This window comes from Astatotilapia calliptera, chromosome 16, assembly GCF_900246225.1.
Source record: "Astatotilapia calliptera chromosome 16, fAstCal1.2, whole genome shotgun sequence".
Lineage (NCBI taxonomy): Eukaryota > Metazoa > Chordata > Actinopteri > Cichliformes > Cichlidae > Astatotilapia > Astatotilapia calliptera.
This window is the reverse complement of record NC_039317.1, coordinates 34,523,833-34,549,952: the sequence shown is the minus strand read 5'-3', so window position 1 is coordinate 34,549,952 and position 26,120 is coordinate 34,523,833. Positions and strand designations below refer to the sequence as shown.

Genomic DNA, 26,120 nt, shown 5'->3' with positions numbered 1-26,120 from the left:
ATCTGATAAATTAAAACGGACAGTGAAGCATTTTACAAATCTGCGCCTGATTGCAACGTGCATGAAAGACAGAATATGTAATACAGAGATACTGGCAGGGCCAATTATGATAATTAAATAGCATTTTGTATGAACAGTAATCGAGCTGACTTTGACCATAACCAGCCATCCTCAAATCCACTCGCTGGCACCAGACGCTCATAAAAACACTCTGTGGTCCAACTCATACGTTTCTTAACACACTATAAGAAACCTTTAATGTTTTAATAAACAGTGTTTGTGATTATTGTCACTGATAATCACAGGAACCTAAATATTCTGGTACTAAGGTTTTACAGACAACAATACCTCAAATGTTAGCATATATGCTAGTTTTCTATATAAGGCTGTTGCACGCATGTATAGAGTAAGTAAATGTTCATAACTAAAGTTGGCTTCAGCCCAAAGCCACAGCCGGCCTTTTGAACCATAAACCGAGTCTTTCCTTCCCAGTGCAGCTGATTTCTGCTGCCTGGTTCAACGATTCGCCGTATCGGCTCCACGGCTGCTGCTGTAGATGAGTCTGTATAGAGGGACTGTCTGGGTGGTTCTGCCCTGCTGCTTTCAGAGGACATCTGTGCATGCTATCAGTACGTCTGCCAGCTGAAGCGTTATCCCAAAGCCACGTGTGGATGTTGTTACTGGTAACTGAAGGATTTATAACTGGATCTGCTGAAATAAGCGTAATTAAGTCTGCTTTTCTTCCTTGTGCACATTAAATCGTTCTTCAGTCTCCTGCTCTCTGATTCCTCTCTCTGGGTTTCATTAATACTGAACCCGTATCTCTGATCGCTCTTTCCACTCACAGCGTTTACACATACTGTCATTTTCTTTTTTTCGCTGTGCTGTTAACCAGATGAACACATATTTGATTATGGCTCAGACGATCACCTTGCCCCGAGCTGTTTGCGAGGTGTCATGGGCAGCCACTGACGCTAAACGAGGTGGACAGAAATCTCTTTAGGGAGAAGGGTAGAGCAAAATAGCCGGGCACATCATAGCACAGGTTTTGTAATGAGACATTACAGCTCATGTGCTCGTGAAATCGCAGCAGAGCTAACGCTGCGTGCAGCAGAGAAAATGCAAACGAGCTTTGTTGGTAGAAAAGGTGAAAACCTCTCCGCTGACTCAAACTTCAGCAGTAAATATTTTGTCCAATAGATTCTTTGTTTTCAGTTCTTGCTTGATAAGAAGGACAGTCGTGGCTCTGGCTGCATGCCTGCTTTATAATAACCAGACGTATGAGAGTCGTTGCAGGGCTGCTTGTTTCTCAGCTGCACTGCGGTGTGCTGACACATGCTGGCAACACAGCGCACAAACTGAACAAACTGTAGTGATTGAATAACTGCTTGTAGTTCTCATCCAACTGGCTCTGTTTCCACGTTGTGTCATTTCTGCCTCCTGCTGGTTTCCACCTGCTTTGAAGGATGTTCTCGGGGATTTGACTTCCTCTGGTGAGCGTACCTGTTTCCTAAACAAGCAGCAAGGAAACAGTAATGTTGTACCCGATCGTTATACCAACTGTTAACTAACTAGCTCACACAGGAGAAGCGCTTTCTAAGAAAAACTGCTAAAAATAATAATAATGGGCTCGACAGGGTTATTTCTGACAGCATGAAGACGCTGAACGGCGTCTTTTTATGATGCATCGCCGGCACCACACACTGATAAAAACACTGTTTCTGAATGTTGTTTCCCTGTGAACCTGGGTGCTCCAAGGTGAGAGAGGTACAGTTTGTCAGCAGCCAGCAGAGATTACAGTGCACGTCTTCGTTCACATCCAGTCGTCCCGTATAACTGGATCTGACGTTGCTCCATCTGCCTGTGCTGTGGTGATGTTCTGTCGTTCAGCTGCTGTGCAGCCACGTTTCCTTTAGATACGTTTTCAAGTAAACAACAAAACAACAGTTTCACACTGCACACACACCACCAGGAACAGAGGCTACTGTCAGCCTGAAGCCCTTTATTCTGTGTTGCACCTCAGACTGTGCAGCAGCGCAGCAGTTAAACCTGGACGTGTGCTGTTGTTGTGTCTGTAAATAAACCTGAAGGTTTGGCTCATCATCATATCTGCTCCATGCTTATGTACTGATTGGATGTCCTGTCTGCCTGCACTCACTGCACACCCACAGAAACTCGGTGCTCTTCCTTGACTCTGTGGTGTCACCAGACTGGGCCGACCTGGGGTGGACTGCTACTGTCAGCATGAGAGCGGAGCTGCTGTTCTTCAGCTGCAGTTTCTCATCAATGAGGTAAGCCACAATCTTTGAGGCTTTTTAGTTCTTTTTATAATATTTGGAAACCCGGAGCTGTGCTAATAACAAGTTATAACTTTGTAGCTATAATGATGATTACGAAACGTTTTTAGTTCTTCAGTAGAACTAACAATGAAGCGATGACGGTGGTGATAACAATCACCTTTAACTACCCCGGAGATTGTTAGCATGGTAGCTAGGTTGGGTTTCCTTTATTATGGGATTCATTGATAATGAAATAAAGTCACAATAAGAGTGTAAAGCTCCGGTCTCATCAGTCACCACCAGTGTTGGTCAAGTTACTTGAAAAAAGTAATCAGTAACTAATTACTGATTACTTCCCCCAAAAAGTAATCCAGTTACTTTACTGATTACTTATTTTCAAAAGTAATTAGTTACTTAGTTACTTTTTAAAAACACGATTTACAACCTGAAGAGGTGATAAAGCGATGGATCTTTCAGCCCAATTCTACTTTTTCTACATAATCCATCATATAAATGTAATCAAATGGAAAAGTCTCTTTTTAAAACTTGTTTTATTAGTTTTAATCTTTTAACTTTATGCATCAAGCAAAAATTTAATTATCTGCAACATTCTCTGACTGGAAGAAATTAGTTGAACATTTAAACCTATTTTCTGCACATTCCAGCACATAAAATAAAATATTTTTTGTGTTTACACTCAGTCTTTCAAATAGATGCAAGTAAAACACAGCAGAAAATAAATAAAGTCAAAGACTCAGCGGTCCTGTTGCTCTATTTTCACCTGTAAAGCAGGAGTGGGGCAGGCGGAGGTTTACCCTGGTGCAGGTGTGCAGCGGTCAGTGGAAGAATCCGTGAGTTTCTCTGTGAGTTTCCCATCACGTCGTAGCTACTCGGTGCTTGTTGGAAGTTTAGGGGTTTTTTCTCTGTAAAAAGAAGTTTTCTTCCCACGCACAGCGGACACTAATGTTTTTGTCACTTTTTATGGAATCAAACTCAAAGTAAGGTCAGTACTTCCACGCTTTAAACGCTGCACGCTCATACTCTCTCTGCACTCGATATGTGATCCATTGTTGATCTGCACACAGCTGTTGTCACGAACGTCGCACTCGCTTACGTCACTGTCATGAGACATTCTGGCAAAAAAAATCACGGTTTTAGTAACGCAGTAACGCAGCGTTCCTACGGGAAAGTAACGGTAATCTAATTACCGTTTTTGCAATAGTAATCCCTTACTTTACTCGTTACTTGAAAAAAGTAATCAAATTACAGTAACGCGTTACTGCCCATCTCTCGTCACCACACTGTGTGTTTTCTCACACAGTGTTTGGTTGACTGGACCTTTATAAGGGCCACACACGCTCAACTGTTCACGGAGCATCTGATGCAGGCAGGATTTCTGGAAAGCTTTGTGTCAGCAGAAGACTTCAACACTGCAGTGTATGATGATCTTTTACAATGGAAGCTTTAATACCATATAACAACCAGTCATATTATACTTTATGCATAGTGTGCATTTTACAATTGTGTAAATGAAGATTTAGTTGAATTCATTTGCAGGCTGATGGTCGTGACATTTATAAGTAAACATGATTAACTCTCAGTTAACTGATCTTTGAGTGGCAGCAGCCAAAACACTGCACATGTCACTGTTTTAAATGAAGGATCATTGTGAGCAGTGCTTAGTTACACCGATGTGGTTTTTATTCTCTCCTCTTCTTTTCCACCCTGACAAACTGTGGTGTGGGCTTACACGTGACAGTGCTGTGTCATACTGTGCATTTTAGGACTTTAACAGCAGTTTATTGCTGTACTTTCTAACAAAATACTGACGCTGTACTGGGGGAAGAGGATTTCACGATGGTTACAAGAGCAGAAGGTTGACACAGGTCTCAAACGTAAAGCCGTCTCTCATCGATCTTCTGCTTTATTCTGCTGTAATCTCTTTTCCTCTCGGCTCCTCTCGTCTTTTTCTTTCCTCTGTGTTTTTCTTTTTAAGCCCACTGGCTGTTTCAGCCCACTTCTCCATCACTCACTGGCCTACCTGTGATGTGTCTGAGGCAAATGGAGGTGGATGAGCCTGAAGAGGGTTATGTGTGTTTCTGTGTTACAGGTATAGACAGGTTGTGTGTGTGTGTGTGTGTGTGTGTGTGTGTGTGTGTGTGTGTGTGTGTGTGTGTGTGTGTGTTTAAGCACCCAAATGTTTTCGTAATAGTGTAAGAGTGTAGCTGAGAGCACGTTACAGCAGTGTGTGGGTTCAAGTGTATCTTGTCATATTAGTGGATTTTTAAAAGCATGAAGTGTGTGTGTTTTAAAAAATGGTTCGATAAGTATTTGAATAGTAATTCTGTCTCTGTCCAACACTAATATAGAACAGAGGGACCAAAAGGAGACTGAAGTGCTGAAGCATGGACCCTCAGCTTTATATAAACCATCTATAGTCATAGTTAGTTATATGTAACAAAAAAATGGAAGTCCAGAGGTTAAAATAGGACACGCCCCCAAGGGTGGTGGAGAATGACCAAGCTAAGATCCTGTGGGACTTCCAGATACAGACGGACTAAATGGTGATGGCTAACCAACCGACATAGTGGTGGTAGACAAGCAGAGGAAGACGGCCGTAGTGATCGATGTAGTGATACTGAATAACAACGACATCAGGAAGAGGGAACACGAGAAGCTGGAGGAGTACCAAGGGCTCGAGAAGATGTGGAGGGTGAAGGTGACGGTGGTCCCCGTGGTAATCGGAGCACTAGGTGCGGTGACTCCCGAGCTAAGCGAGTGGCTCCAGCAGATCCCGGGAACTTCTCTGTCCAGAAGAGCGCAGTCCTGGGAACAGCAACAACAATAACAACAAAAACAACAACAGAAAAGCGCTATATAAATGCGATCCATTATTATCATTATTAACAACAACTTTATTTATAAAGCGCTATCAAACAAAGTGCTGAACAGTTATTTGAAGATAAATAAATAAAAGCAATACAATTTAAACGCTGACAACAATTTAAAGACACATAAGATATGGTGAACATGTAAGTCTTTAACTTAGCTTTAAAACCTCCACAGAGCAGCCTGCCTAATATCTTGAGAGAGGTTGTTCCACAAAAATGGGGCACAAAATAAAAAAAGCATGCTCCCCAGTCTCCAACAACATCGGAGATCTCTGTCCGGCAGAGCGCAGTCCTAGGACCAGCAGAGATACTGCGCAGGATCATCAAGCTCCCAGGCCTCTGGAAGAGGACCCGAGCTTGAAGGGTAAACCGCCTGCAGGGGCGAGTGGGGGCTTTTTAAATATATATATAGTGTTCGTGAATATTTGTAAGTATCAGTGCTCTTGACAACATCCTGAGTCCACAGAGGACGCTTTCAGGACTGTAAATACAGATGAGTTACTTTAAGATGCAGACCAGCAAGATTGAAGGATGGATCACATGTTCCTAGGAGACAGCAGACACAGTTTTTTATCAGCTAAAACAAGATTAAATTATAGCAGAACGATGGGAAGAGACGGGGATGGAGAAAGATCAGTGCTCGTGATCCACGTTAAAGCCCATCATCTGTCAGAGGCAGAATCACTCAAATGCTGCAAAGCTCATAGGCAGCACTTCACACACAGAAGACCAAAACCAGAGTGAATCAGCTGACTCCTCACTGACGTTAAAATCATCCAGATATATGTTTTAATCGTGCAGTTACTTTTTGTCCCCAACCAGCTGAAATCCACCAGGTTTCTTCGTCTTCAGCGGGATTCAGAAATGAATTTTTGCTCATAAATATGTTTGCATGGTGTAGCACGCACTCTATGTTAATGCTCCCTCACTGACTGCAGGTCCTCCCATCGCTTGACAGAGTGGATAATAGCAGTGCTCCATGTCAGAACCCTCTCGTGGACTCGGTGCGTGGGCTGCCCTGGTTGGCTCGTGCATTCAGACCTGATCTTGACACTCAGTGAGGTGTAATGACTTCTCCCCATTAGACACGCAGCACCAACCCACAAACGAGGCCACTTCTCAGGTACTCGAGAGCGCTGCATGCACGAAGAGCGTCTTTGTCCTCTAGCACACAAACCCCCACACACGTCGTGTCTTTTATTACTTAGTAATTTCGTACCATCCTCGTGGGCCTCTCGCTTCGTATTTGATGAGCAAAAATATTTATAGATTATTATTTGGTGGCACTGTCAGTGGAGGGTATGAATGGGCTAATTAATGTGTGCGTTTCTCTATTCTGAATTCATTATTATGTTTAATGAATAAAACATGTAAAGAGGCTGGTTTGGTGCCGGAGTCGGGGCAAAGAGAGCAGAGTGCTAATGTAAGAAAAAGGCGATTATTGAGCTGAGCAGGGACCGAACGCGACGCGTGGTTCTGTGTTTAGGTGTAAACGTACAGCAATGTGCTGAATTCTGGAGTCACCCCTCATTTCTTCTTCTCTGCTTCACAGCACACAGACTTCAGTCATGTTATGAACGGGTCAGTAGCAGAGGTCTCCAAGGTTGTCTTCGCACTTTGGTAGCTTGATTTGCTTGAACCAGTGTTAACGTGTATCTGTCATCATTCGATCTTATAAAAAAGCCAAAGACAATACGATGACGGGTTTTTGGTCATCAGGCTCACTGCTCCGTACAGAAACTCTCCGAGCTTCAGCTCCCTGCACAGATTATCTGTGTGCCTGAGGCGTGCCACGCCATGACCTCAATGTGCTTCTTCTTTAGCCGCTCCTTTGTTGCCCTGGTGGTGAGTTTTGGGTCACTGTCGTACTAACAGACCCATCCTGTCAAGTTTGCTGTGTGTGGCAGCAGGAACGGACCCAAAACTGCTGAACGCCAGAAATACAAAACTAACTAAGCTGAGAATACACATGAGACTAAACAGGCAGAACACACGGCCGGGAACGAGGAAGAATCAGACCCTCAATACAAGAGGGGAGCAGGGCAAAGAGGAAACATCTGGGAAACACAGCCGGCACTAATCCAAAAGACGAGAGGGGGGGAGAGGAAGACATGAACAGGATCAAATACTAACTAAGAAACTAGGAAATACAAGATACAGAAAGTAAGGCTTCAGAACATCGTAAAACCAAAGCAGTGGGTCAGTGACTCAGGTAACACGTCCATAACCACTCTTCAGTACTGTGGCTGAGGGAGGCTCAGGTCCAACATTTTGTGTCACGCGTCTCAGAAAAGCAGCCCCAACCACGATGATGTTGTACGAGTCACATCATTCGCTCCTCTTCCTCCAAACACAGCAGGTCGAGCTGACGCCAAAGAGCTCGATTGTGACTGGGCTGAAATGCTTCTTTTACTCAGTGATGTGGGGGTTGATATTCACTCCTTTAAATTAAAATACATTTGTAATCAGACACCGCTCATTTCTTTGTAAGTGAGCGAACATTATTCCCCTCACTGCTGCTCTGAACGGCGTCGGGTTTAACGTGCTCCACAGTTTGCTGAGTTCAGCTCTGTTTTTTCACTTTTCAGGGAGTTCCTCTGAAAAGTGTTGATTAATGTCAGGCCATGATGAGGCTTAGATATTGATTAGTTAATGAACGATTAGTGTGTACTGTGATGAGTGTCTTAATAGTCATTCCTACTGACCAGATCAATACAGACAGACAAAAGATGAAAGGTTCTGGTGGATTTAAGCAGATCCTTTGTTTGTCTCTGTTCTTGCTTTTTGAAAGGAGCTGCTATCTAGACTACGGGGCTCATCCTCACCTGGTTTTGAGTACAGGTAGAGATACGTGCACCAAGAGATGTTCTGATGTCTTTCTGTGTAATTTCTCTTGGCACGGCTTTCATTTCCACCCATGCCGTTCACTGTACTTGTGCCTGGTTATCTTCCCTTTGTTGCCATCAAGACATCAAGATAATTGACGACAGGCTTTCACCCTGTCTGCCTCGCTTCTCTCTTCTCCCCGTCTGGAGTGATTTCTTCATTAGCGGCTGTTCCACCTCACTCTGTTTTGCTCTCTCCTCCTCTGCCTTCTCCGTTCTTGGCTGCTCGAAAAACTTCCCTGCTGCCCTTTGACAATTATGAAGTGCAGTGATTCTTCAGGAGTGTTCATGAAACATGATGTTGAGCAACTCTAGCAGTGCTATGTTGCATTGCAGTGAAACCCAAGCACATCACACGTGCCTGTTGTCAGCATGTAAGGATATTTGTAAATGGAGCTACAGAAGAAAAACTGGGCTTCGTTCAATCCTGACAAAACGCATCAACTGACAGAGTCGAGTTAAACTGAGCACCCTGTTGGTTTGTTACTACAGTCAGGAGGCTGCAGCACGACCAGAGTTACTGTAACTCTGTGCGGTGGACTTGCAGTCTAGCTGCCTTTGAAATGTTTGAGGATGAAATCTGTGACCTCTCACAACTTTAGTGCCTCGAGACAGAGAAGGAACAGCAGCGAGTCAGTCTGCTGTCAGTCTGCAGTTTGTTGATGATGATGTTTCGATTCACTGTGACCAGAGAAGATCTGCTGTCATCACAGAAGTTCACATGAACTACTTACATTCAGCGTTCGTCCAGAACCGCGTAGATTTGAAACACAAATTCGACATTCCCGGTGATGCAACGACAAAAACACAAAGGCACTCAAAGGTTACAGAAGCAATACAACCACAATACAGCCAGTTTAGTTTGCACTTACTGCTACAGGCTGACTCCAGGTCATGCCAAAAGCTGGTATCCACAACGACTTGCAACAAAATGCAGTGAAACCTCCCATTGTTCCCATTGTTCCCAGTCACAGGGAGGTTGCTGTCCTATTTTTACTACTGTGTGACCGAGCCATTACCTCAGCTGATCCACTGAATTCATACTGTGGTCACTGCTAACTCAGCAAACACTTATTACAATCTCACTCAATGGCAAAGGATTTTGCACCTTCCTCCCCAGGACCAGCAGACATCCAAACTGCAATATGTCATTTTTAAAACGTGCACAAAAAACATTAGAGGTGCTTTTATCACAAAAAGAAGCTTAAAGCTGAACACAAAGTAAATTACATGCAGTGCAGAAAAAACAGCACAGCTGTGCTGAACCACCAGTACAGTACTTACAGTGTTTTCTGCTGCATACTGGGAGAGATGGGTGATTAGTGGGGGGGGCATCACTGTCTCAGTCAGCATAGTTAAAATAATCTTTAAGCTTCAGACCGTGTTAAGAATCAGCCAGAGCACTGAATCACAGGTTTACTGGGGTTTAAATGTCACTAATCTTACGCAACAATGTTACCATATAAAGACAAAATACAGTATTTAAATCAAGTTTAAAAAGTCCAGCTACAAATAAGCAAATACTCAGCGTCTCATTAACACGCAAGAAACTGAAGCTCATGTGCATCACATAGATTATTGTTTCACGTTAGAGCAAAAGAACCGCCTGATCTGAAAGAATCAGGACAGACGTGATTTTGAACAGTTACTCGAATCATTTAAGAGAAATAATGGCACGAACCGACACACGCACACGCACGCACACACACACGCACGCGCACACGCACACGCACACGCACACACACGCGCACACACGCACGCACACACGCGCACGCACGCACGCACACGCACGCACACGCACGCACACGCGCGCACGCACGCACACATGCTTTTGATTTTACTTTCACTTAATGAAACAGTGCCACTCTAACAGGGACATTATTATTCCAGAACAGTGATTGCAGAAGTAGTCAGGTTGCAAACATTGGAAACATTATCTTCACTTGTGGAAGCTGTTTCAGAGCAAAACTAAGTGCAATTTAATGGGCAATTAGCAAGTCAGTGTGAGGCCGTGTTAATCCCAGTGGGATGGAATTATATGATGTGCAAGACACGAACGACTTCAATCCAAAGAAAAGCTCTCGGTGAGATTATGTAAAAAGAAAAGAGGCTAATATATTTATACCGTCTCTCCATGCGGGGCGGGGAGACGTGAAATAACATAGAAGATTATTTTCATTATTTCTCTCCATGTACAGGCTCAGTAGTAGCTGTAACCTGTAAAAGTCAAGGCCTTTAATCCTCACAGATACGCTTTCACAGTTTTCTTAATGCTTTCATTGTCTCGCTGTAATTGGTGGAGAAAATCACATTTATGAGTCATTTTTGAAAAATAGAGAAAATCAAATCATGTGTGCTATGAAGGCGATGCTCCACCTTATGGTCACCACTGCCTGCTTCTGTCTGTGATGCTGCGACTGTGTTTCAGTGGAAAGTTGGACAAACAAATATCTGATTGGGTTCATGCAGAGCCCAGATGTGAAGGTGTGAGGACAGTAAGCAGATGTTTGGAGATGGGCTCATGTTCATGCAGTGGCTTTATTATGACTGCCCTGCAGAGTCTGTGTATGAGCAGTTCTTGCTGTGCAGAAGGATTACAGGCTGTGTCTTTTCTGTCCTCCAGGGGGCGCTGGTCTCAGCCTGTGCAGACGACACGTTGCACTTGTGGAATCTGCGCCAGAGGCGGCCGGCCATCCTGCATTCACTCAAGTTTAACAGAGAGAGGTATGCACACACTCGCACATAAAATCTGTATAAAAAGATGGACATAGGCCTCATGATGTCATCCTTTGGTAAGCGAATCAGCTCGAGCTGAGTGTTTGTGTGTACACTTCAAACTCACTGATCCTCCTCTGAGGATCATGATTTATTAACTCTGTGTTGTATCATTACGTCTAAAAACAGCAGAGGCATAGAGGTGGACACCTTCTCACCCAGAGCGGCTCCGATGGTCTGTAGCTACATCCCATCCCAGCAAGCATGTGCTGGTTAGCAGCCTCAGCTGTGGCATCAGTATCCAAAGCCAAACAGCAGAGTGTGGGTGCTTAGAGGAACAGCCTTACCACTTTGGCTTTCTTCACAACTGAACTGAAAATGTGTCCGTTACACCAAACGTGACCTGACACGATGTCTCCTGCAGAAAAGCGGATCTGTTGCACGCTCTGGGGTCATGCTGGCTGCGTCCTAAAGATGGAGAAGCAGAGTGTTGTTCAGATGTAGGACAGAACTCTGATGCTGGCTAAAAGCTCTGCTCCACCTCAGCCGATGACCCCCGTGCCCCGCGACACCACGCCCCTGCCACAGCCGACTCGTTTCACATGAAAACCACATGAAGCAGTGTTTACACGGTTATAGCAAACAGGCTTCTGCACCTGTGCAACACTTTAAAAACACATTGCTGATGACGGCCTGGGTCGAACAGCAGTCAGAGAGCTGAATCTGGTGTCTTTGCTCCTCTTCTGTTTCAGAAGTCATCGTTCTGGTGGGGTGGGGGTGATGTGGGTGTAACAGTACCTGCTCGATGTCTTGATTGCGTGTCAGTGTCTGTACAGCTTCCATATTTGACACCTCGTGCCAGTCTCAGAAAAGAGAGGGCTGAGACGCCAGCTGCAGCTCCTGCAACACTGGACAATACTGGCTGATTATCTGCAGGAAGGTCAAAGCCAGCAGGCGTTACTTGGTACAGACTACGTTTCCTCCAGCTGGTACAAATGTGATCAAGTCCTATGTTCATTGAAGCAGGCTGAGTGTGTTCTGTGTGTCTTGACTTCTGGCTCAGCTCGTTGGTTTCTGAATGGAGAAAGAGATTCCCATCCTCGGCTCGCTTGTTTTTCCATTTTTCAGCCCCTTCTGTCTATTGGCTCTTTGCTTTTTCCCATCAGCAGCACATTTTCTGCTCTCTGCCATTAAACATTAATGCCAAACAATGGCCTCTGGATGCTGATGCTTGGTTTTAAAAACTTTTCCCCCAGTTTCCTCCTCAGGAAAACCTCAAAGGGTCACTCAGTTGATGCAAACGCTGCCTCTGAGTGACCCAAATGGGCAAAATGCTGTGAGCGGCTTAGCCGAGCACGTTCAGACACAGGCGCTTCAGTGTAGCACCGTTCGATTATTCTGATACCTGCAGGCTGCCATTACTGTCTGCAGGGGGAAAGAGCAGGCTGCTGCTGTAAGGGAGCAGGAATCAGTATGAACGTTTGCTGCACCTCAGCTGCTGTGTTCAAGTTTGCAGTGTCCACGCCAGTGTTGGTCAAGTTACTTGAAAAAAGTAATCGGTAACTGATTACTGATTACTTCCCCAAAGAAGTAATCCCGTTACTTTACTGATTACTTATTTTCAAAAGTAATTACTTAGTTACTTAGTTACTTTTTAAAAACACGATTTACACCCTGGTTACCCTGGTGCAGGTGTGCCGCGGTCAGTGGAAGAATCCGCGAGTTTCTCTGTGAGTTTCCCATTACGTCGTAGCTACTCGGTGCTTGTTGGAAGTTTAGGGGTTTTTTCTCTGTAAAAAGAAGTTTTCTTCCCACGCACAGCGGACACTAATGTTTTTGTCACTTTTTATGGAATCAAACTCAAAGTAAGGTCAGTACTTCCACACTTTAAACGCTGCACGCTCATACTCTCTCTGCACTCCATATATGATCCATTGTTGATCTGCACACAGCTGTTGTCACGAACGTCGCACTCGCTTACGTCACTGTCGTGAGACATTCTCGCAAAAAATCACGGTTTTAGTAACGCAGTAACGCAGCGTTCCTACGGGAAAGTAACAGTGATCTAATTACCGTTTTTGCAATAGTAATCCCTTACTTTACTCGTTACTTGAAAAAAGTAATCGGATTACAGCATTACTGCCCATCTCTGGTCCTCGCTGTAGGTGGACCTCCGCTGCTGCATGCTTTATTCCAGACACATAATATTGCGGTCCTGTCAGGATCGTTGGCTCCGTCAGCTTAAATACACACAGTAACCTTCAGCTAACTCTGTGGTTTCTGACGGTGTCTGAGTCGTTAAACAAGTGGAGAAACATTGATAAACGGTCAGAGCCTGTTGAGAGTGCGATGCCACAGATGAGGTCCTTAAATATTTACAGCAGGAAAAAGTTTCCTTTTCATAGCTTTGAACATCGAGCCTCCCTGTTCTCTGTGCGAGGACATTTAGTGAACATAACTCTGTGCTCGCTGTAACTGTATGTAATCATCATTCTCATCCAGCTGCTGGCAGGTTACACTCTTAATACAGGCGAGTGAAGGTAAGACTCACTCTGTTTGCTTCATCTGAGTCATGGAGGCCGTTTTCTCTCTGCTGAAACTTCCCGTAAGAAGCAGGAGAACAACGAGCTGTGAGCCAGAGTCGCCAGCACATCATAACACAGCCAGGAAGCGCTGCAGTGTGAACAGTGTGTTACACAGGACAGGAGAGGACTTTGTGCCTGTAACAGAGCCTCAACACAAGTATTTGTTTTAATGCAAAGATATTAACAACTGATTATTTAAGCAGGAGCCTGGAGGTGAGCAGATTTCACTTAGATGCCTCAGACATGGGAGGAGGTGCTCGTGTGTTATTACAGAGTGATGTTGCACTGTTAACACAGCACACTCACTCTGCACGTCCTGTTTGTAGCTGTGGCCGAACATATACAAGCGTTCTTCAACATTATTATGTTTATTTATGAGATCAGGCTCATGGATGTTGGTGGGGCTGGATGTTACCTGCAGCCTGAGAGATGCTGCTGCCTGCTGAATATGTAGAAAGTGATGCTGTGGTTACACTGATGCTGACTGTAAGCCACTGCTTCTGTAATCTAACCCACTCTAATCATTTTATCATGTTTACATCATTCCATCCTCGCATTTGGAGTCTCTGATTGAGCTATTTTTGCAGCTGGCGTCATCGCATAAGAGTCTACGAGTCTTACAGCCTCGCAGCTGTGCGCGATACAGCCAGTCTGCCCACACAGGCTCTGAGCTAAATGTTAGGAGTAATGCTTTGATTCAAAGGTGTTGAAACCCTCTTTCAGCAGCGTCCCACCTGCCTGTCGGTGCGATAAGGTAGGAGGCAGAACCGCTCAGCGGAAGAGCAGCGAGTCACGTTGTAAGACAAAAGGAGAAAAGGGCATCGTGCATCATCCATCACAGGCGCTGCCTTTCCATTTAGCTCTGTGTCTCCAGGCTGCACCTCTGACAGTCAGTGTCCTAATACCTCATCACATAACGCATGACTCAGCAGAGAGACCCGCTCTGTGATGACTGTCGGCCGTCGTAGTAAAATAATAATACGAGTGTTTGCTGATTAGGGCTGCCACAAACGATTATTTTGATAGTCGACTGGTCACCGATTATTTTTGCGATTAGTCGACTAATCAGATCATCGTCCATTAGACGTAAAACTACAGCTTATTGCACCAGCAGCATCTGCTCTTATATAACTATCATTAGCTTACAGCTTTAAGTGTTTAAGGTCTGTGCTAACTAAAAATAAAGACAAGATGATAGTTTATTAAATTTTAATGAAATCTGCAGATTGTTTCGGTGAAGTTTAATAAACTCCTTGCTATCTAAAATATAACAGGACACCGGAGTAAATTCTCCAGCATCTCACACTTCTGATAATCAGCTGTCTGCTTGACGTTTATTCAGCTGTGTAAAAACTTTAATCTCAGCCAAACTGATTTACTCAGGAACAAATAAAATACTAAAAAAAAGCCAAACAACAACATTTTAATTTATCTAAGTGACTCATATATATTTAACCCGAGTAGCGAAAGACGGCGGTGGGTTTGAAAACGATTTGCGGGGAGTCCGGTGTTCTCACGGCTCTAGTGAGCCTAGCCCCCGGCTCGCTAACGAGCTAGTGGGTAACAGACGTCTCCGAAAACGTCGGAGCGCTTTTGAAAATATGCGGTGTCTTGATAAACTGAGCAGATATTTGAGGTTTACACAGCTACATTCTCACCTGAAAATATGTTAAACGTTTATTTTGTGACCCAGAAAGAATAATAAGAGTAACATTAAAACTAACTAGCTACCGCCATTGTTGGAAACGCAGCAGGGTCGCGCTATGAATTCTGGGACACAGCTGCTGCTTCTTCTTCGGGGTTTAACGGCAGCTGGCATCCTTGTACATGCAGTGCTGCCATCTTCTGTTTCAGTCCGTTATTACACTCTTAAATCCTGCTACTTATTCCTGCGTCTTTTGTGATCTTACAAAGCTTCAAACGACGCGTCGACTATTAAATCAGTCGTCGACGATTTTGATAGTCGACGTAATCGTGACTAGTCGACTAATCGTGGCAGCCCTATTGCTGATACAGGAAGTCGCTGTGGGATTCCTGACGTCCTGGTCACTGGTCATGCACAGCAGATGGCGAGGTTACTGGTTCCTGAGATGAAGTCACCAATTTGATTAATCTCTGCATCCGTTTCCTTCGTTAGGAGTATTTATTTGAGCTGCTGCTCTGCCAGCAGCTGAAGTCATGCTTTTCTTCTTTATTCAGATCGATAATTATGATGCTGCATGGTGCCGCTAAAACAAAAGCTTTGATTTTCCTTATATATCTGTATTCATCACTACGGGCCTCCTCCCACTTCCTGTGGTCGTCTCATTTCTTCCACACTTTGTCTTTTATGCGAGCGATTATCTCAAACTGAAGCACTCAGTGCTGAAAGGCTTTTCTAAAGAAGGAGTTTCTTCCTCTGCGTCCACAGGGACGCTATCACGACTCGCTGTGAAACTCCAGGTCTGGTTCTTAAAATACAGCAATTTAAACATTTAATGTCAACATTTTTCAGAATTTGTGCTCTTGGATGGATGTTTGTGTATCCATTCGAAGTAATAACGATGAATAAAATGCTTCTTTAAACAAGGAAATGTACAAATTGGACGTCTGAAGCCTAAATGCTTGTTGTGGGAATAGACGCCTGTGTAATCCTCTGCTGCCCGTGCTGCTGCACACCCCACCTTTCCCCAGGCCAGTTTGAATATCATCATCTCCTCGAGCCCCTTAAATCCTTATTGAATCGCCTGCCCTCTCATTTGTCTTCTGTCTAATAATTCTGCCTTGCTGGGTGGCTGTTGGGCTGATCCGCTCCACAGTGATCAGCATGAGAGTGACTTACTGCTCTGGTCTTTGTTCTCTGCTCACAAAACCAGACGGTGAAGAAGCAGCCTCGCATCACACAGTTATTTTCTTGTGCAATAACATCATGTGTTATTCAGCAGGAGTGTAAGTGTTTATGTGGTCGTGAAAAACACCTGAAACATCAAAGTAATAATAAAAAATGTTTTTTCCAAACATTAAATTCTGAACAGTTAAAAAAAAGATGAAATATTTGTTATCGGCTGTTTCCAGGAGACGCACGTTCACACAGGTTTGCTGATTGTAGGCGACACAGTGTTGTGTGTCATAGATGTGCGTTTCCGGTCTGTGTGCTCCTCCTCCTCGTGTTTCCTGTTTTACTTTGACAGTCTCGTGCGCTACGTGAGTGTCGTCGGTTTCGTTCCTCCGGTCTCGTTGTGCGGTCGCTCCCAGCTGTCTCTCTGTGTGTTTGTTCCTCTGTTTGTTTCTGGATCGTCTGCATTTCCTCTGCCGTTCTTCCCGCCGTGTTTCCAGGTTTCATCTTTAGCTTTTGGTAGTTCCCTTCCTGCCTTTTGTTTTGTAATGTTTGCTGCAGCCCTAAATAAAGGCTCGCTTTTTGTTAACATCCGCCTCCGTTTGTCTGCGTTTAGGTCCGCATCCCCTTCTCTCCACGCTGTCTGTCTTAGCAGACGGGACAGTTTTCAGTAATTCATACATCAAATGTAAAGTTTTGTGCAGAATGATGGTGGGTGTTTCTGGAATGGACCAGGCTAAGCTTGAAGCGAATATCAACAGTGTGAAATGTTACAGAAGACATAAAAAGATCAAGCTTTTACTGCTGGGAGTTTCTGTGAAGTACCATAAGTAGAGTGTTTCTGCCGGACTTGCAGACTGAGGGAAAAAGTTCCTCTCACATGAGAAAAGCAGGAATGTGGGCAATCATACCTGCGTGAAAGGTGCTATCCTGCAACAACACAGTTCTAAATTAAGCCTCGACAAAGGATGAGTCAGGCCGTGACGTCCGTGCATGAGTCAGGCTCTGACTCGTCTGAAGAAGGGAGCTTATCACGGAGAAAATGACTGTGACAGTGACACGGTGTCACATACAGCACACACACACTCCTGCATCAGTTACACTCAGGCAACAAAACACCAGAGAGAAGACTTCAGTGTAATTACCTCACGTCACAGGCTCGCCTGCTCTTACGTTGCTTTTTAAGACATTTCTTATCTTTATATCTTTAAAATGATGTCTTGAGCAGGTTTCACATGGACAACACGTTGGACACATATAAGCACATCAGCATAAGCAGCACCAGGCGTATATTAGTGTCCTAACACTCAGAGACGTGCGTGGTTATGTGTTTGACCCAGAGACGCACAAAGCGTTGTTTGGCTGACGCTCAGCCGGTTTTCCTTCTTCTCTCTGCAGGATCACATTTTGCCACCTGCCCTTTCAGAGTAAATGGCTGTATGTGGGGACGGAGCGCGGGAACACACACATCGTCAACATCGAGTCCTTCGTTTTGTCCGGATACGTCATCATGTGGAACAAGGCCATCGAACTGTGAGTATCTGAGGCTGAAACAGAAGCGGTGCTAAATCGTGAGGATGGTGTGGGTTTACGATAAACGATGAGTTTATTCTGAACGTGCATGCTTAGATCCATGCATGCCGTAAGAGTCGCACTGTCACGGCAGCTACCAGACTTGAGCTTTTCCTCCTTTGGACTTTCCTTAACGCTCCCCAATGACAGCATTTGAGGACCTCCATCTGCCTTTTGTGAGCGGTTCTGACATCTGTAAAGTCGTAGTTTGATCACCATTGGAATATTTTGTTTGTTTTTCCGAGGGAGGCGGTATAGGAAGAGACTTCCTGCAAACACGGTTATTTTGCTCTACAAGCAGGCGTGAAAGAAAAAGCCCTTCAAGGCTGACTGCTAGCAGGCTTTCAAAGGGTCAAGAGTTAGACGTTACCGTTAGATTCCTTCAGTGAAACACGATGTGCACGCTCTTGTGTTTGGTTATTGTGAAACTGACACATGCCCCCGACTGACAGCTCGGCGCCATCAGGCACGCACACGCTGCTCGGCTGCATTGTACGGCCGTTTGTTTTCCGCGGCGTCACCCACCTACGCGCTGCTCTTCTGCTGTTACCCTGACAAGTCCCCTGCTGCAGTGTCAGTCACAAGTCGCTCTTATACCGAGCCATCTTGTTGCCTTGTGACAGTTGAAACTACGGCGAGCAGTCTCGACACGATGTGCGTGCGTGGGAGGTGCTGTCTGCCAATCATCACACAGAGGCAGCGGTTGGGATTTTAGCAGGAAGTTTGGTTTGTTGATTCTTCAGGACAAAGTCAACAAGGACAAGCTCAGCATCCGTTTAAGAACCTGAGAAGTTTGAACTGTTACAGTGAAATAGAAGAAGAAAAGTGTTTCATGTGGAAGGTCGTTGGCTGTCGATGAAGACCTGCTCTGGCTGTAAGGCTGCCCTGCGTGCACACGCAACACGTCCTTTATCACATTCACCTTTTAAATATTGTTGTAATTGGTCTCAGCGCAGGAGGAAAGCGACCGCATGCATGAACACCTCGTGTAGATCGTGTCCTTCTGTGATGAGTTTTTAATTTTGCAGTAGTCTGTGGACCGCAGCGTGACAACGGTCTGATTTGATCACATGACTGTGGTCACACCTGCTGCATGATAACATGCTCAGAGCAGCTGTTTCTCGTCCGTGTGTCCAGTCAGAGTAACACAGGCTCGGTCATATTTGTTTAACTGAAGACTTAAAATATTACCAGTTTATCAGGGTTAGAAAAGCATGCTGAGGCTACGTTACTCCTTCACCTTGATACGTGTACCTCGTTACTGACGTAGGCGGCTCAGGATTGGTTGGTTTTGTTTGGAATGACTCTGTGTGGATTAACCGTCAGCACAGACAGCGTGCAGCGTGCAGCCACCTTCACCTGCTCGTGCTTCAGGATTTCCAGGTGACATAATGATGGATAAACACACCGATGTGAATGCGTTACGACTGTGATGCACATGAAACACGTCGTGTAATTAGCTGCAGTTAATGAGGACTGCAGCCACCTGCAGCCTGCGAGCTGTCAGTGTGAGTGAGCATGTCATGTGAACGGGCGTTTTGTTTCCCACAACAAAGAAAGATGAATGTTAAATGCAGTGGGTGTGACTGGTAAATGAACTAGTTCTTATGTGATGTGTTTCTGCTCTAAAAGCACCGTATTCAACGTGCTTCCTCCACCCATTCACACGAGCACTTTGTGCTACGCCTCAGTGCTTTCTGACATCGTACATGTTCACGGGAAAAGTTCATATCTGGTTAATTAAACAGCCAAAAACATGCGAGCCACCAACAACTAAGGCGGGTCACGTTGCCGAATCCGACCGTTTGTTGTTCTGCTTATGCAGTTAAGAGTCACGGCTGAGCTGGAGCCAATCACAGCAGTGAAAAGGGCCGGACAAGCATTCGCTCGCTACTTCACACTTACAGCCAAGCCAGCGTTCTCAGATTAGCTCATGTGTACTTCAGGATAACATAAGAAGATAATACTTGGATGAGAAGCTCATTGAGTTGGTCGTTTCTCCTTCGTCGGTCGACTTCTGTGGATTTTCCTTTAGTGAGGACGGAGCTATGAGGCCAGTGTAGGATGTGCAGTGGTTTCCGTCTTTGTCTTGTTTTTCTTCTTCCTCGTCTTCCTGGAACAGTTGCAGCCTGGTGCATACACCTGCCTACAGTACCTGCAGTATAGAAACAGCCTCGTTTTCAGTGTTCTGGTATTGAATCGTAGATCTCGGTGACATCTCTAATGCTTCTATAGAAAAGTGCCTCAACGTGCTGACGCAGCTAAATGTCTGCTGGATCCTCTATAATTAAATATCAGGGAGAGATGGCCTGTAGATAATGGCTCATTTAAGAATAGGTAACTTTCCTTTATGACTTGAGCTGCAGAGTGTACCACAGTCTCAACAACGGGCATGTATTATACACGACGCTGTAATATATTCTGTATTTCCTAACCGTCAGCACTCTTTATCTTCCTGAAGTAGGGTTCATGAACGAGTCGGGAATGAATCTCTTCTCATCAACAGCCGGGGTGACTGGGGACTCGTGTTATTTATCTGGGGAGGATTTCCACGAAGCATGAATAAGGATGAGAGGGGACTTTGTGCAACATTTAGCGAGCGAGGGCGAAGTCTCCTAACCGTGCAAACAGGAGGGTGTGGATCGCGTCGACGTATGACTGCACGAGTCGTTTGGTTGGTTCAGTGTGCAAAAAAACCAATTCAAATGGGACCAGTGCAGCCAAACAGGAGGGCCGGGCTCTCATTGATATTCAGACGGGTTTGCAACATATTTAATGCACAATTTCATCTTCAGGAGATTCGCTCTGAAATGAGAGATAGAAATGAGATGCGAGGAGAAACACAGCAGCCCAGTGCTCACTCCTCACAGAGCCCTCCGATGAGCAGAAGTATGTTTGCACCTGGCTTCGTGTCAGCTGTAATAAACACCGGCACGTTTTCCTATTTCTGCTATTGGGACTGTAAAATAAACAGTTGGCTTCCAGCCACCGCCCGGTTTCACGGCCTCTTCACAGCATGAATAATGAGCAAAAATGCTTCCGTGCTAGAGAAATCTATACGTCAGCGGGAGGGTTATGAAAAGATCATCGTCTTTATTAAATACTGTGTGTAAAAAGGCCGCGCTGACATGTTTACGCCCTCCGACCTCACAGAACGGTTTTTCTGTTCTGAGCCTTACGTTGGTGCAGCTGGTAAAGAACGGCCACTTTAAACAGCGTTTGTCTTTCTCATGGAAATCCTGCACTTCGTACGTGCATCAGCACTCTGAGCTGCTCCCCACTACATGCATGCAGCACAAGCAGCAGGTGGCCTGTCAACAAACAGTGTTTCTCCAAACCTTCCACGTGGACATTTAGCAGAGCGTGCTGGTTCATAGCCCACCCAGCCACGTTTCAGAGTGGACGGGTGAAAGCCCACTCAGAGAGCTCTGAGTCTAAATCGCTGCAGGGATAAAGTCATAAAAACTACAGACACCTGCCTGAAGGTCAAGAAACGTTCAGCGCTTGAAGAAATTTACTGTAAACCCCCCCCTACAAAACCCCCTCTGAGTCAAACACGTGAGATTATTTAAACCGTTTTCTTCTCAGACCAAATACATTCATGTTTACTGTTGTTTGGATTTATCATCCTTTCAGATCCTCCAATAAAACGAGCTGAATGAGCTTCTGCTCAAATAAAGTCTGTCTTTGCTCTGTAGTTTACACCACAGGATTACACCTGTCCAGAGTAATCTATTACACATCAAATCTGTAATAGTAATTTTAATGCAGACACCAAAGGACAAAATGAGTGTCTGGATCGGTTCCATTGGTTTGCCTTGTTGAACTCGCTGAGCGTGATAACAGCGGTGCTTGGCGGTCGCCGCCATAATCTGATGTCCCACTGTTCGCCCGTGGGATGTGTGATTGCATCACTGGGGGGTGATGCCGCCCTTCACAGTAACTCTGAGACTGAGCCGATGATTTAAATATTATCATTTCTAATTCTAACATCGAATAAGGTTAAAGCCTCAGCTGGCATGTTAACGTCTGCGTAGTTACAGAAAGACTTTGGAAACGTTGTCACGAGAGCCGTACTTCAGGCATGGTGAGGGAGGGGTGGGGCCTGGACGCCTTACAGTCACCGAGTAATTATGTCAAAGCTTTTGTTTCATCACTTCCTCTGTCAGTCTGGCGACTCTGCTGACATTCACAGCAGACAGATGCTGGACTTCCTGTTTCCTCTCCAGAGATCCCAGCATGGACATGAATGGTCTCTAAGAATGTCAAACACCATAAAACCAGACGCAGTGAAAAACAAGCTCAAACACATTTTGCTGTTTGTGTTGCCATGTTTCACGTGTGTCACACAGCCTCAGCACATGCCATATTACATGAATGCATGCGACACACGGCGAGAGCGGTGTCTGCAGCTGACGTGCCGTTTCCTGCCTCGCCCCCTCTCGTCTGTCATATCGATTATCTATCCTTTTCTACCCGTGATTGGTTGTCATGGCGCCCCTGGAGCTTAAGGTGTCTTTGTGTTTGTGATCCCAAAAGGTGCTCGTGCTTCTCTGATGCTTACGAAATATTTCAGTAATATCATTTTCTTCCTCCCAGTCTAAATGTGTTTTTTCTTAGTTCATGCAGAATATGCAGTTATTGGTGAATCGTGCTCACCGGGCAGGACAACAGTCTGATTTTAGATCAACAACAAGCAGTGCCGATTTGTTTTTGGCGCCAGATTTGGTAAAATCACTGCTTAACGAGCACTGGGACCATCCTGCCTTTAACGGGGCTTTAAGTGTTCATCTGTTTATTTGCAAACAGCATTTCACCTAAGAGCAGAGACGCAATTAGAAACGCTGCCCTAAAACCACACAACAAACCACCAACTTATCTTCAAAGATCTGGAGAATAATGACCACAGAGGTTTGCCCAAGCAGAAAATCAGCATGAATAATAGAAAGGCAGAGTTAAAAAGCACATTAACGGTGCAGGGAATAATAAAAAGACCAGCTTACTGTGGCCTGGCTGCAGAACAAAGCGCTGTAATGTAAGGACGCTTTTAATTGTTAAAATCTCCATGAGCTGCTCGTGTGTCTGTTCAGATCAGATTGGATTTAAGAGGAAGCTTTATGTGATTATCTTTGATTGCTTGGCAGCACTGTTATTTCTTCATGAAATAAAAGGATCCTAACATCGTACAGTCTCTGAGAGCAACAACTGCAAGATGACCTTCATGACCTGGATCAAAGAAACACGTCAAACATGAGCAGATCTTCTGTTTCTCTTAGAATATCAGACAGCGCGGTGGGATTCAAACATTCATTGATTAAATGATTTCATGAGCATTTGTGGACACGCTGGCTATAATTCCAGCTGTGAGCAGCCTGCAGAGACAAACGCTCGCTGATGCGTCAGCGTGAAGCGTCTTCTTGCTCGCTGCAGTTACTTTCCGTCTCTAACTTTGAGAAGTCACACAGTTCAGCTGTTTGGCCTCACAGCTTGTCAGAAAATATTCATCCCAAGCATCGGCAAACACAGATTCACTCGGGCTGCTTTTCAGAGTCTGGCCTTGACGGAGAAATGTTATCAGTCAGTAACGCGGCTCCGATTCACACGTGTCCCCACGGTGTGAAAGGCTTCCACAGGAAATGACCTTCCACACACAATCACAAGCTTCCTGACTCATCTCTGCTTTATCAGAAATTCAATATCTGCTGTGAACTTTCTGTCGCCGACGTGTTTTATCGTTGATCGGTCCTGATTGGTTCTAAAAGCACAGGTTTGTTTCTCTGTGCAGAGGGTTCAGGGTCCCACGTTAGCAGGCGGGTTACATCACCGGGTATATTCGATATATTCGAGCTCCTGGCTTTCACCCTGTGTGCTGCACTTACGTGTCCGGGCAGGTGTTGTGCGTCGCAGATGGTTGGTTGATATCCTGGTTTGTTAACGCAACAGCGATGCATTGAGAGCGTGTTCTGGTTTCATGTTTTTATCGCTCTCCAGCAGCAGGCATAACTAAACGGGCCCATCTGAACACGTCAGTCACACTTTGCCTCAGCTCGCCAGATTATAGGCACAATGCTACAGTGTCCTGACTGTGGCAGCTAAACTGAATCTGCCGGTGATCATGCAGCTCTTGTGGATTTCTTGGAAAATAGCGATGCATTTTATTTTAGTGCTGCAGGTTTGTGCTGCGAGGAATCACCAAGCACTGATCTGCTGTAGCTGCCTGCTCCAAGGGCACAAACAACTTACTTTAAATTAAAGGAGCTCTCATCAAACTCTCATCATGCAAGAATAAATCATTCAACAATAATATACTATATCACACCATCCTGTGGAAAACTCTCACGACTTCTCCAGATATTTTTCTGTCCAAGGAGACAGACTTTCTTGTTAAGGTGCTGTTGAGCAGAAGTTCAGGTCTTTCTGTTTTCACTCATACTCAGTCCTCTCGTTCATGTAGCTAATGCTACAGCGTAAGGTATCTGAAAGTCATGTTAATAGGAAGCACAGGAGCTGACACAGGAGCTTCAGCTGATCACACTTCACTGAAGCCTCATCAGAGAAGATTCAGTGAAGGACGGCTGAAGGGAAACAGGAGGACAGACTGAGGCTGAAAATGACACCAGAACTGGACTGAAGGTCAGAGGAACAGGTGTGATGGAGAGATGGATCCACATCATGGTCAGTGTGTACGAGGAGGTCAGGAGGAGGTCCAGCAGTGAGCGTCTGCAGCCATCTGTGAAGCACGGTGGAGGCTGTGTCATGGTTTCAGGTCAGTCAGTGCTGTTGGAGATCTTAAACTGATGAATTACAGAGTCTGATCCACCACGCAGGAACATCTGGAAACATCTGACTGGCAGCAGCTTCATTTTTCAGCATCATAGTGATGCCAAACACAAAGCACACATCAGTGATGGATGCGCCTCCTCAGAGCTCAGCTCCACTGAAGCAGTGTGGGATCATCCTGACAGAGAACACAAGCAAAGGCAGAAACATCTAAAGAAGAGCTTTGACTGTCCTTCAGGAAGCCTGGAGAACAGTTCCTGAAGATCCTCACAGAGCTGCTCAGAGAGCTCAGTCTGTGCTTCTTCAGCACAGACTCTGTTTTTGCCGTACATGCTGTGTTTCCATGTATGTTTGCACGTTTCAGTCACATATCTCCCAAAATATAAAGAAAGGAGGGTGGCTCAAGACTTTTGCACAGGACTGTATACTTTATGTGCCTTACTTTATTTAAACACTGAAATGATGCATATGTCACATTTCCTCACATTATTCATAAAAACAGCCTAATGTGAGCGTTTAGCTTGACACCTTTACGGCGTGTTTTATACTGCAGGCTGTAATTTTTGCATCGCCACAGAAACGATGTACCTGATATCTAAATGTCAGTGTTGTGTGCTATTATGGTGGCTGGCAGCAGGCAGCTTGTTTAGGGGCCAGAAAATTACAGCTATAACAGAAACACCTTAAAAATGTAATAAATACCACAAGTAAGGCTTTGTTGTTGCTCCCTGCTGACTGCAGTTTGAATACATCAAGTGGGTTCTTTCTCTTCCACACAGTGCCGACGGATGTCACACAGCTAAGCGGCGTGTTAGCGTAAAGCATGGCTGTGATGCTGAGTATGTGTGCGTGGCTGCAGTAAAGCGTTTGTTGCAGTATTGTTTCAGAGCGTTACACTTTGTCTTCCTCACCTCTGTTATTTTTCCTTCTCATTACAGATCAACTAAAACTCACCCAGGACCAGTCGTTCATTTGAGTGACAGCCCAAAGGATGAAGGAAAGGTGTGTAGGCGCATCAAAGCATCACCTTCATGATTCTCCTCGAGCACCAGTGCTGAAGCAGTCTGCTGCACTGAAGCTGCCTCCCTTTTCACGCTTTGTGCCTCCAGTAAAATCTGAGCTTTTTCCTCTGCCGTGTTTCTGTCATCCCCGCCCCCCCATCACTCCCCCCATCACTCCCCCCATCTTCATCCTCGATCCTGACCCTTTCTTCCTGTCGGCCATTATTTTGTTCTAATTGCTCACCTTTCACTCTCTCACCTTGGCTGTCTTTGTGTGCTCGCTGAAAAAGAGCCGTCCTGTGTGCAGCGTCGCTCCTCTTGGTGCCCTCGTCTTTGTTTTGCTTCTTTTTTTTACTCGCGAACAAAGAAGAAAGAAGCTGGATGGAAAAGTTGCAGAAAGAGAAAGAGAGGTCATTGAGAGGCATATTGATTTTTGCCAGTGGAATTCTGTAGCCCTCGGATGAAACCAGACTTGAAAAGCTTTAAAGACAAAAGAATGAGACATGAATTTTCAGCTGCCGTCACCTACTGCAGTCGCTCACTGCAAGCAAGAACAAAGGCCGTGTGTTTAGAGACGTCTCCTCTCCTTGAACAGCA

At 45.1% G+C, this 26,120-nt stretch overlaps 1 protein-coding gene across 13 annotated transcripts in view; it reads left to right on the top strand.

Annotated features, from left to right (window-relative positions):
- stxbp5l (syntaxin binding protein 5L) overlaps positions 1-26,120 on the top strand; it is a 128,678-nt gene that overhangs the window by 51,593 nt on the left and 50,965 nt on the right. For all 13 annotated transcript variants that reach the window (XM_026145592.1, XM_026145593.1, XM_026145595.1 and 10 more), the window contains exons 3-6: positions 2,210-2,291; positions 10,679-10,779; positions 17,569-17,703; positions 25,461-25,524. In XM_026145592.1, the coding sequence (XP_026001377.1) occupies positions 2,210-2,291; positions 10,679-10,779; positions 17,569-17,703; positions 25,461-25,524 (382 nt within the window). The remainder of the gene's footprint in view (positions 1-2,209; positions 2,292-10,678; positions 10,780-17,568; positions 17,704-25,460; positions 25,525-26,120) is intronic.